The 13,070-nt window shown below is 36.5% G+C and overlaps 1 protein-coding gene across 1 annotated transcript; it reads right to left on the bottom strand.

Moving 5' to 3' along the window:
• Positions 1-6,114: 6,114 nt before the first annotated feature.
• Positions 6,115-11,723, bottom strand: LOC104220222 (receptor protein kinase-like protein ZAR1). Its single transcript, XM_009771048.2, has 2 exons — positions 10,301-11,723; positions 6,115-6,894 (listed from the first exon to the last, which is right to left on the bottom strand). Exons 1-2 carry the CDS (start codon positions 11,637-11,639, stop codon positions 6,263-6,265), a joined length of 1,971 nt encoding a protein of 656 aa, XP_009769350.1. The 5' UTR covers positions 11,640-11,723; the 3' UTR covers positions 6,115-6,262.
• Between the last annotated feature and the right edge of the window lie 1,347 nt (positions 11,724-13,070).

Genomic DNA, 13,070 nt, shown 5'->3' with positions numbered 1-13,070 from the left:
TACAAAAATTGGTCAATTCATAAAATATTATTAATATTAGCCAAATGCTATCAATATTAGCAAATTAGTTATTTGTAGTAAAAAAAAGGCCAAATTTTGCTTTCTTTTAGTTGTTGTTATTGGAATAGATTGGGTACATCTTAAGGAGTTTGAATCTCAGTTTTGGGATGATTTTATAGAGTTTTGAGGCGGTTTGAATTAAAAATTCGAAGTAAAAGATGAATATGAAAAAAGATGATGTGTGTGACATTGGATATTAAAGCGCATGGTTAGCCACTAATAACACATGTATTTACATTTAAGCCACTGTTTAAAATGTCTTTAGTCTTTAGCCACTGTTTTAATAAACTTTACATGCCCGGACGAAAACACCCTTCTGCTCATAAAAGTTCAGGACCAAGTGTCCATAATTTTTGAACTTGCAACTCTAAGTTCAGGACTTCAAGACTACATTTCCTTAACTTTTGAATTTGCAACTCTAAGTTCAGGACTTCAGGACTACATGTCCTTAACTTTTGAACTTGGAACTCGAAGTTCATGACTATCTGTCCTTAAGTTCTATGCTTGTAACTCTAAGTTAAGGACTACTTGTCCTTAACTTTTGAACTTGTAAGTCTAAGTTTAGGACTTATTGTCCTTAACTTTTGAGCTTGTTAGTCTAAGTTCAGGACCAAGTGTCCTTAACTTTTGAACTAGTAACTGCAAGTTCAGTACCAAATGTCCTTCTTTTGAGCTTGTTAGTCTAAGTTCATGACCTATTATCCTTAACTTTTGGGCTTCTTAGCCTAAGTTCAGGACTTATTGTCCTTAACTTTTGAGCTTGTTAGTCTAAGTTCAGGACTTCAGGACCTATTGTCCTTAACTTTTGAGCTTGTTAGTATAAGTTCAGGACCAAGTGTCCTCAACTTTTGAACTTGTAATTCTAAGTTCAGGACCAAGTGTCCTTAAGTTTTGAAATTAGAACTCGAAGTTAAGGACCGATGTTCGAGGAGTAGGCCTTGTATTTTCCTTTGATTCAATCTCCCATTCTCCATTAACTACATACTCTAGCATAGCTTTTCTGAGATCATAAAAAAGGAATCACTTTTCAACGACAAAGACAAAGCAAAATATATAGGAAGAAGACGATAAAGAAAAAGAAAGAAAATGGAGGTTGGGAATGGAAGTAGAATATGCAGAGAGAATAGCCCAAAAAGAATATGCAGAGAGAATAGCCCAGAAAGAGAATCTGAAAATGGCGTATCTATCCAACCTGTGATACCACTGTATTTCCATTTGGGAAGGAAAGGGTAAAAACGCCTTTTCATACTAATTTTAATAAACTAGTGGCTACTTTTGCTCAGCATTAAAAATGTTGGATAAAAAGTAAATACCACTTTAAATAGTGGCTACCCCATACAATTTTTACCCTTTTTTAGGGGTTAGTATTTGGTCCAATAACTATCGAAGAATGCAACAAATATTTTTATGCACTTAAGGCAAATAGGTCTGAAGTACAACCAATATTTTTATGCACTTAAGGCTAAATAGGTCTGAAGAGAAAAAATTGCACTTTAGATGCTTAAGGTCAAATAGGTCTGAAGTGTCGAACACCTACCTTTCCAACTAAGTCCAAGGCGAGGACCCGTTAATTGACGATACATTCCGTCTGTTGGGATATATACTATTAACCATGGGTTTGGATTAGATATAGTATTTATTATGGAATAATTATTTATTCAATTTTAATAACGTTTTAAATAGATCATATATTAGTATGTGTCCTTTGCTTATATAGTAGATGATTTAGTGTATAGAGTTTAGCTTATACACGGATGATTAAATTATCGGTTCTTATAAGTATAAAGTTCGAGTTCACAATCTAATGATGAAATAAGACAAACCATCATGGATGATTGTAGCACAAGATTAAATATAATTTATCTTGATTATGGGAATGATTTAACTCCAACTTCTTGTGCTAATACATTTTGTATGTATTGAACGGACCAGGTAGAAATAAGTATTTTATACTGACTTAATAAAATAAACTCTCTAGCCATTAAATGTACTTATACTCTTAATCTTGATATAATTATTATTAGTTGTGTATATTATTATTATTTTAATTTATTAAAAGGCGAGATTCTTTCGTGGGTCAATATGCCTGGTATATTGGATAATAATAATGTACATTGGCGAAGTAATAGTTAGTTGATGGAATCCATGTCTCGATTTAGAGATTGATGATACACCTTTATGAAAGCTTATAAGTTTTCATGTGTAAACTCGGCCAGTGAATTTTGTATCCGACACATGAAATAAGTTAAGCGAAAGTATAAAGGAAATAATCAATAAATTAAATCGTGAGTAATTTAATTTAATTGATTAGTATTTGAATCTTAACATGGGGAGTTAAATAAGATTTAATGCATGAATTTTGAAATTGAATATGGAGTGCAATTACGAATTTTTAGTGAAATAATTCGTAATTAATTATGGTGGATATTAATTTCGAAAATTAGAAATTAATTCCATAATTGGAGCCTTGTAAATTAAATTATGTGGCCTTTGATGTGCCTAAATAATAGGAATAAAGGAATCATTTTTCTGGTGGAAAAGAAAACCCAATATATTTTGGAAAAGGGTTTTAACCCTTAAAACTGTGCTATAAATACATAAGGTTTTCCACCTAGAGGGAGTACAAGAGAGTGACCGAATTTTTCAGCCTTTTTCCTTAGAAAATTTCGCCCACACAAAATTGCTATTTTTCGGATATTATTTGGGTAACACAGTAGAAGACCGTGGAACGTTCAAAGATCGTGAACGTGTGGGTGGTGGAGAATTCATTGAGTTGTTGTGGAATTGGAGGCTCACGTGATAAAGGAGTTTTGTTCACGCTTCAAGAGGTAACCCGTGAAATCCCGTTTATGCTAGTTGTCTAGATTACATGTGATTTTGATACTGGGATTGCTTCCACTGCTTATTATAATCCATCACTATCGTCAGCAAGCGGTGGCCGACAAGGGCCCTTTCCCTAAATATCTTGGGAAACGAAGAGGACAGGTTTGAAACTCATTCGATAATCTTCTCCTGAAAGTAGGCATTTCCACAAGGCACTGCTATGATGACTCTCTCAATTACATGTGTTTTAGGCAACTAATGTTTTTATGCACTTAAGGCCAAATAGATCTGAAGTACAAATTGTCTAGAAACATAAACTTGTTCTTATCAACAATCCAAATACACGATTTAACACCTAAATCTACTCCAAATGATCTCAAATTTGAAACATAACCTTCAAATATCATCAAGAACAAACATTAATCATCAATTTATCAAAATAACAACAAATCTAACAAACCCAAATTGTAATTAAGAAGAAGAAGAGAAAGAAGAGAAACTCTAAGCAATAGTAAAAATAAAGCGCCACAACAGCTCCCTATTGTAAACACCGTAAACCATCTTAAAATATACTCATAAGCACCATATAAATTCATCGTCACCTTTATTTTCACAGAGAGGAGGAGGAGGAGGAGGAGGAGGGGGGAGGAGGAGGAGGAGGAGGCCTGAAGTTATCTATACTTTTGAATAATTTAAAAACAAAATAAAGGCGAAATACATAAACAGCCCCTCCAAGTTGTCCACAACGGTCACTTGAACACCTTAACTTGTTATGTGACCAGATAGACACCTCTGCTTGGTAGAAGTACATTCTCTTAAACCCCTTACGCTGACATGACAAATTTTGTGTGTTACACTTACATCTAAGCGCATGAAGATCTTTAAAATTTAGCTTATCTTTTTTGGGGGGTTTGGATAAAAACACAACAACTGAATTGGGGGTTTGGATTTTCATTTAACCGCTGCAAGATGTGATTTTCAGTAGTTGTTCAACAACTTTCCGATCGACGAGACTATCATCGATAGCAAGAACATGAACTTCATCAGAATCAAAAGACGGGCACAAATTATCAAACTCCTCCATCTTCTCCGCCCTCCACCGTCGCGAAAGTACTCCATTCCTCGCCATTACTAGAATATACTTCGGAAGAAGTGAAAAACAGAATTTTCTAGGGAGAAGAAGTGAGAAAACAGTGCTGTTTGTTCATATTATACAAAAGGGGTGTTGGAATGTTAGTAAAATGTCTTCTTCATATACGAATTACGATATCTTTTACTTTCTCTCTCTATATATGAAAAAGAATAAAGCGTTCAAAATCAAATCTGGTGAATCCAATTTTCACTCAATTTCATGGGTGAAAATTGTCGGAAATCACTGACCACCACTCAATTTCATTCAATTTTATGTGGGTTTTTGTCATCCAATTTCTTGGAAGGTGCTAGGAAATCAGTGTGAGGGGTTATTTGGGGGAAAGGGGGGCGAGAGGGGGAGTGAGAAGGAAGAAGATGAAGAGAGGGGGGGTTGGCTAATTAATAAAAAGATTTTTTTAATGTATTTAGTTTATATTTATCAAAAAAATTATTATAATTATACATGTCATTCTTTAATTGGTTCATTTGACATGTCACTGGCGAGTGCAACTCACACATATAGTCTGCCAGACTCGGGTGTTCACGAGATATATTTAATAGTCACTTGAAATGTTAAAATGAAAAAGGGATCAGTTAAGGTGTTCAAATGACCGTTGTGTACAACTTGGAGGGGCTGTTGATATATTTAAATGGGGAAGACCAAATAGAACGCCCCATGAAATTGAGGATCAAGTGAGCATTATGCAGTTCCAAATGTGACATTCGGAATTTCGGATACCAATTATCTCATCAGCACCAACTTCAGAAAATATTATTTACTTGCTATAACTACATTTTGGCTGCATAAAACGTTTTCTGGTGGAGAGTGGAGATTAGACCGTACATTTTAGAGATGTTAATCAGGTGCAGATCTACCTTAGCCTGACACCAGTTTGATCGAATTTCTTTACTAAATTAGTATATATAATCAAAATCTACCAGGAAAAATGAGGATAAATATAAAAAGTGGCACCACTTGACAAGAACAGTTGTGTAGCTCAGGCGCATCAATTTTATTGAAGATGTGACAAGTTTGAATTGTGTAGCTTCATTTTTGTTTTAAATATTTGTGCCTCGTCTAGAAATAAAAAATATGTCGAGGTTTGAACCATTGACCTCTTAAACAATAATATTATACTAAACTAATGGATTAAGAGCCACATTTGCAGATTTTATGCAACAATAAATTATATGACTTGTATTATAAGTTGTTCGGCTATTTTTCTCCTTTCATTTTCTTTCTCAGCATTGGATTTGATTAAGAACAATGTGTAGAATTGAATGAATGTGAGTTTTTGTTGGGAGAAATTCAAAAATAGTCAGATTTACAACTGATCGTTCAAAATAGCCCAATTTAAAGTAATCGAAATTTAGTCACTTTTCATGTAAAGATAAATCTGAGCGAAAATACTGCTCAAAACCCGAAAAATACGCCAGTATATTATACTGGAGTTCCAGCATAAGTATGCTTGAACTCCAGCATATTATACTGGAGTTCCAGGATAAGTATGTTGGAACTCCAGCATAATATGATGGAGTTTCAGCATAAGTACACTAGAACTCCAGCATAATATACTGGAGTTCCAGCAAGTATAATTGTCCAATATAATATACTGGAGTTTGGAGCACCAGTGCTCCAGTCTCCGGTATATTATACTGGAGTCAGCAAAGTATACTGGTCCAGCATAATATGCTGGAGTTCATACATAGGTGCACCGAATTTCAGTATATTATGCTGGACCGGTCTCTGTTGCAGCAAAATAGTGGCTATTTTTCATTGACTTCGTCAACGCTAGCTATTTTTGAATGACCAGTCCGAAAACTGGCTATACCGTGCTATTTTTACATTTTTGTGTGATTAATTGGTGTTCTATATAGAAAAAAGTATAATGAGCTTATGTTGAATACATTTCAAAAATAAAAAAGTTATAACTAGTATATACTTGAGTTATGTTTTATAAAAATAATTCGAGTTATATTTTTTTAATATGTGATTATAGTGAATTATTATTTGTTTACTGCTTAAAATCATGACATCGCTTGTGAAAAATTCTGCGTATACCACTGATATTTAACATAAAACACAGTAGTCTTTTGAGGTGGTTAGCACAAGCAATTTTCATTGATGATTCAACAAAAAAAACAGTCAAGTACACTGAAAAATCCGATTCACAACGCTAAACAACTTCTACATTAGGTGACCCCAAAACTCAAAAGCTTTTTACAAGATATACCATTGAGTTTCCCTTCACTGCAGTTTGATACGATCAAGGTTATCAGAAACTGTTCTCATCCTTGGCCGAAGCTCGGGATCCAGTTCTGTGCAGTTGAGAGCAATATGAAATGCTGCAACGACTTGCTTTTTGGCATGAACCTCATTCAAGAGAGCAGGATCTATGATCTCGGACAAGGGTCGTTCTTGCCTAAAAACCTTCCTAACATGACTCTCGAGCCCCTTTCCATCATCTTCCGATCCTCCATCTGGCAACCGACCAGTCAACATCTCCAAAAGCACAATCCCAAACGAATAGATGTCGCATTTTTGTGTGAACTTGGAGCCAGGAACTCGAGACTCAGGTGCTACGTACATAATGGATGATGAAGTTGAGTTTTTAGGGCTTACTATGATTTGACTTGTATTCAGCTTCTTGGTACTACTATTAACGAGCTTCGAGGAGCCTGAAATAAGACGAGTCAACCCAAAACCGGATATGTAAGCTTGCAAATCATCGTCAAGAAGGATTTTCGACGATTTTATGTTCCCATGAACATATTTCCTAGGACTACATTCGTGAATGTGCATTAGACCCCGAGCTATGCCTTGAGCGATCTTCAGTCTAGCTGCCCACGACAATGGTGGCAGGGAATTACCAGGTACTCCTGCAATGGTAAAAGATAAACATTACGTTGCATCAGAAAATGTGAGAAACAACTAGATTTTGCTTGAAAATACCCAGCATTGAAACAGTGAAGAACCTAAAATTGCAGATAAGAAAGATCTTAGAGTTTTCTCACAAAATCAATACTCCCGGAATGTGTACTTATTCAAGAATTTGTTGAAAAGTGGAAGTCTTTTACATGATCATAAAATGGTAACAAATGAGGTCGGGGTTAGAAAATTGGGGTAAAAATTAAACAAAGTGGGTCGGGTATTTTAATCGGGTGGGTTTATTAGTGATGGACCGGGTCATTAAAATGGAAAACTTCATTAGCATCACCAGAAAGAGCGTGGCTCACACACGTTACTCTTTAACTAGTCTGGTGTCATGAAGGGTGAATCAAAATTCACTCACAATGTGTTTAGGGGGGTAAAATCACCTGTTTAGTTTAAGTGTTCAAACCTGTTTTATGGACAAGTTTAATGGGGTCTTTATGTATTTTGCCTTCATTAAAGTTCAGTTTTGAAATCCCAAAATATTTTTGACGTATACAACTTGTGAGCGAGCCGAGGATCTATCGGAAACAGCCTATGTACCTTCAAGGTAGGGGTAAGGTCCGCGCACACACTAACCTCCCCATACCCCACTCGTGGGATTATACTAGGTTTGTTGTTGTTGTATACGACTTGCAGAACCTCAAGAATAATTTAACAAGTGATTCAAGCCACATTTTCCTTTTACTCTATATCTTCCTTGGAGTAAACTTGAGGACAACAATTATGAGCTGAATATGGTAGGGACCATTATATTTGAACTATGTAAGCAGCTTTTCAGACAATGATCACTGACTTAAAGTCCTGACTTTGGCCCAAAAACATGTGCTTGAAACAATGAAAGAGCTGATAGTAGTCAGAGTAAGAAAAAAACAATAAAATAGGTCAGGTGTACCAGAATTGGCTACTTTGTGTAGGTCTAGAAATTTCAATATGAAACAAGAGCAATCAGCTGATTTTCAAGAAACCGCCCCACAGTAAATAACAAGGAGCTTAGGTGTATTCTGCATTTCCATTTGTGAATAGATTGGTTCACACAGTTACTATAAAAATACAAAAAGTAACAGCAAAATAGGGAAGTTCATGAGAAAAGATAAAATTGAACAAATCAAAGACTAGTATTCAAATTTTCATTAAATAAAGGAAGATAAAGAGACCAGAATTTCAAAGAATTATGTAGTACTCTTACCTATAGTCTTTTTTGTTTTAGATTTGCATAGCAAGAAGTGTCATGTCATAAACTTCACCGCTTAATTAGAATCTATTTTAACCAATATGGTGTAATACTTTTTCCTCGACGTCAGTATATGCCTAGTTAAAGTAAAGCTCAACCTCAGAAAAATACAACAACAACAACAACAACAAACTCAGTATTTTCCCACAAGTGGGGTGTAGGGAGGGTAACATGTACGCAGTCTTACCCCTACCCCTAGAAGGGCAGAGTGGTTGTTTTCGATAGATCTTCGGCTATAAAACGACTGGAAAAAAAAAGGTAATTGCAACAAGTAGGAATAACAGCAAGATGAAATAAGATCGAATCCAAAAATACAGTCAAACTCTAGGTAGTAATAGTCATCTATGAATAAAAGATATCATACTAATACCAATGCTAGTGAACTGAGTAAGACTAAGAGAAACGCTCGACTACCTACAAACCTTCTACTCTAATCTTTGACCTCCACACCTTCCTGTCTAGGGCCATGTCCTCAGTTAGCTCCAGCTACGCCATGTCCCGCCTAATAACCTCTCCCTAAGACTTTTTAGGCCTACCTCTACCCCACCTGCTGCCCACCAAGGCTAACCGCTCGCACCTCAAAAAAATGAATTTGATAATTATAGATTGTTACCAGGAGAAATTACATGTTAAGTCGCCCTCAAGATATTTTATTCTGCACAAAATTCAGATTCTGATTCGCATGTTTTATGTGGACGAACAAGCAATAATCCATGCTTAGGCCACATAAATTCTGTTCCTCTGGAAACAGAAAACAAGGGAAAGAAACCATAGTGGGGGGACCGGAAAAAGTAAATAACAAAAAACAAAGAGCAGTTCAAAATGGAGAGTGAAACAGCTGAAAGCGCTCTCAAGAGCTACCGAAGGTTGAGGTAGATTAACACTTGCATAGCTGTTTTCCAGAAAACAGAAAAACACAAATGCTTACGGGTAAGATAATAACAAATGAAACAACAAGTGGGGCTAGTCAGAAAAAGAAAAAAATTACTGTCAACTACATTGCCACCTTGAATGTTGTCTCATGTCTGATCTATCAATAAACTCCTGATGTACCATGGACCCAGAGATTATTACATTGTGCAGAAGAGCAGAACAGTTAGTTGCAGACATATATCTAGCTACCCACAAGTGCATTAAATAACCTAATTTTTCTCCAAGAGTGGAACCATGAATTCAATGTGCAAGCTCATACTTCAGATTTCACCCGAAATGTCCTTATCCTAACAATAAATCATTTGCAATAAAAGGATATACTCTGCATAAGTTACTGTGTTCATCATTACCCTCTCTCTGCTCACTAACCTACTTTGAGTTAAATGGGTTTATTTTTCCCAGTTTCCCCTAAGCATTTTGGTTAAGTTCCTATCGTTCACAGCTCGGCATATATTGTAATTAATAATCCCTGAGGGAATCCGGATCTTGAGTTTTCATGACAGGCATCTGTTCTATTCTAATTACTGTGGTCCATAATATTTGATTTTTTTTAGATATCAAGAAAGAATTAACTTCTTTTTTCCAAAGTTGCCCTTGGAGTAAATAGCCTAGGATTATTTATTGTATTTCCAATGAACAAATTAAGGTTAATATGGTCAATTTCATTGTTAATCTAAAGTTGATTCCTTAATATGGAAAATAGCCAAAAAATTAATTAAAGTGGACTGAAGGGAGTACTTCCGAAGTATAAACCAGAAACACTGAATAATCAGTTGCACCGGAATATTGATTTCGAATTATCACTTCCCGTATTTAGGACAACAAACATTTGTATTTTCTCTTAATAATTCTTCCTTCAACTAAGGAGTTACTCAAAAGATAGTGGTAAGAGTGCAGCGCAGTGTGCAGGGTTCAAGGGTCCATTATCCATCGAGTTTCGAATTGTGCTCCATTGACCCTAAGAGATTTCTCGGTAATTTGGAAGAAAAAAAAAACAAGAGGTGTTGAAAAGGTGAGTAGGGAATTTTCAAAACTTAACCTTCAAAGAAACCTAGCTAATCACATTAACAAGTTTACCACATTATAATCTAATCATGATCATGCTATTGCAGATGAATTATAACCTCAATTAAGCAACACAAACCATAAACTTAAACAATTTAACATAAGAAATGAGTTGAAATTACCATGTAAGGCATCGTGCAAGCTGCCATTGCGGATGAAATCAGTAACCAGCAATTTCTCATCACTTGCATAGTAATAAGCTCTAAGCCTCGCCACATTTGGATGTTGTACTTTCCCAATGGCTTCCACCTCCGTCTCAAACTCCTTGAACCGCCACGTGGCATCCCCCTCGCTCAATCTCCGAACAGCGACCACCGCAGCGCCACCACCTACCGCCGATCCCCTGCCGCCACCTGCCACCACTTTATAAACTATCCCACTCCTACTCTTCCCCACCACATAAGCTGATGCCCTTAACAAATCCTCCAACTCCAACCCAAACCCTTCATCAAACACTACATATTTACCCTTTTGCCCCTCCCCCTCACTCCCCCCACAACCAAACCCAACCACCTCCTGTGACTGTGACTTCTCCTTATCAAACTTTTCTTTTCCCATTTTACCCTCATCCAACTTCCATTTTTTCCTCAATACCCACACTGAAACAAACACTACTCCTATCACCACCGATACGCCAGAGATTAAAGAAACTGCCACCGACCCATTTCCAGATTTGCCCTTTTCTACAAACCCTAAATCTTTAGGGGTTTCAAGATTTGGCAAAACGCTAGGTTTTTGAGCTTCTGGTTCTGCACATGGAGTCTCCAATGGAAACCCACAAAGTAAAGGGTTCCCCGAAAATGCAGTAGGCCCTTGATTTAACAATGACCCAACTGAAGGTATTTTACCAGTCAAATTATTATGCCTCAAGTCCAAACTCAACGTCATCGGAAACTTACCATAACTCACCGGAACTTCGAAGGAAAATCTGTTATACGAAAGATTCAAAGTCCCAGTAAGCTGAGTAAGCTCAGTTAGCTCCTCAGGAAGTGAACCATTAAGAAAATTAGCAGAAAGATCAAGGTGATTAAGGTTAATAAGTGAAGTAATTTGCTCAGGCAAAAAACCAGTGAATGCATTGTGTGAAAGGTCAAGTGAGTGAAGTGAAGTAGCATTAAAGAGATGAATTGGGATTGGTTTAGAGAAGTTGTTGTAGGAAAGAGTGAGAATTGAGAGATTTGAAAGTGCACCAATTTCAGAAGGGATATAGCCAGTGAGATTCTTGGCTGAGAGTGAAATGGAAATGACTTTTTGATTTTGATCATCACATTTGATTCCATTCCAATGACATGGTGATGAGTCTGATTCAGACCAAGATGCAAGAAATTCAGTTGGGTCAGAAGAAATAGCTGATTTTAAAGCTAATAATGAAAGTCCATCTGAATTCAGTGCAAAAGTAGGAAAGATAGCAAATGTGAAGAAACAAAGAATAACAATTGCTAAAAGGTTTGAAAGATGCATGATTTAGAGTTGTAAAGATTCAATCTTTAATCTCAAGAATGATAAAGATTCAATCTTTATAATAAAGATTCCATTTTATTTTATTTTTTGCATGGAGAAAACAGCTTCAAGAATGATCAAAGTGGCTATTTTTGCAACAAGAAGTTGCTACTTTTGCAACAAGAAGTTGGACACACAGACACACAGTTGATGAGGAAGAAGAAGAAGGGTTGTTTTGAGTTTGAACAAAGATGGGGTGATTTTCGAGGTGTTATTTGCAGCTTTAAGTGATGTAGCTACTGGCTATTACTATACTACTGTACATTTGTTGGATTTGAATTTGTTTTGACTAATGTAGGGGGTTAGTAGTAAATTAGTATTAAATTATTAAATGGGGGATTGAGGTAATAATGTTGGGTTTGTTTTACTATTCACATGTTTCCACCTTGGGATGGGAGATATGAAGTGGAGTAAAGAACAGGAGAGAAGTATCTCTGATTTAATTCATTCATTGTTTGAACTTGTGGTTTTATTGGTAGGTACAATTATTCAAACTTCCCACAAATGACTTAAATAAACTGTATGAGTTCTCATTTTGAGTAACATTTTCTTGAACCAAGAAGATACGCTGTTTCTCTTTTATATATTGGAAAATGCAGATTTTAATTGCACAAGAATTAAAATAAAATACGACAACAACCCAGTATAATCTCACAAGTGGGGTCTGGGGAGGGCAGTGTGTACGTAGATCTTACCCCTACCCCGAAAGGGTAGAGAGGCTGTTTCCGAAAGACCCTCGGCTCAAGATAATAAAAAGACAAAAGGAGAGAATATTAGATTCACCACGGAGATCATAAGGAAAAAGGAACATAAAATGTAGAAGAAAAATGCAAAGCAAAAACGATGGCTAGTAAATAGATCTTGCGTCAAAAGTAGAAAATAGTAAGACACGACACTGCCCCTAGCTATCTTAGATAAAACCCCACCGGACTAGGCTCACAAAGGTACAAAGTAACGCAAGACTCAACAACCTCCTAGTCTACAACTGTAATACTCAACCTCCACAACTTCCTTTCAAGTGTCATGTCCTCGGAAATCAGAACCCTCGCCATATCATGTCTGATCACCTCTCCCCAATACTTCTTAGGCCGCCCTCTACCTCTTCTCGTGCCTTCCACGACCAGTCGCTCACACCTCCTTACTGGAGCATCTGGGCTTCTCCTCTGTACATGCCCGAACCATCTGAGTCTCGCTTCCCGCATCTTATCATCAATAGGAGTCACGTGCACCTTCTCCCGAATGTCATCATTCCTAATCTTATCCATCCTAGTGTGCCCGCACATCCACCTCAACATCCTCATATCTGCTACTTTCATCTTTTGGATATATGAGTTCTTAACAGGCCAACACTCAGCCCCATACATCATGGCTGGTCTAACCACCGCTTTATAG

Source organism: Nicotiana sylvestris, chromosome 3 (genome assembly GCF_000393655.2).
Source record: "Nicotiana sylvestris chromosome 3, ASM39365v2, whole genome shotgun sequence".
NCBI lineage: Eukaryota > Viridiplantae > Streptophyta > Magnoliopsida > Solanales > Solanaceae > Nicotiana > Nicotiana sylvestris.
Note: the sequence above shows the minus strand (reverse complement) of the source record. Positions and strands in the feature narration are given on the sequence as shown.

Bases quoted from the DNA above. Each gene is read 5' to 3' on its own strand.
- LOC104220222 (XM_009771048.2), bottom strand. From the start codon at position 11,639: ATGCATCTTTCAAACCTTTTAGCAATTGTTATTCTTTGTTTCTTCACA. The intron at 6,895-10,300 runs GTAATTTCAACT...TTACCATTGCAG, and splicing joins CTTGCACGATGCCTTACATG to GAGTACCTGGTAATTCCCTG.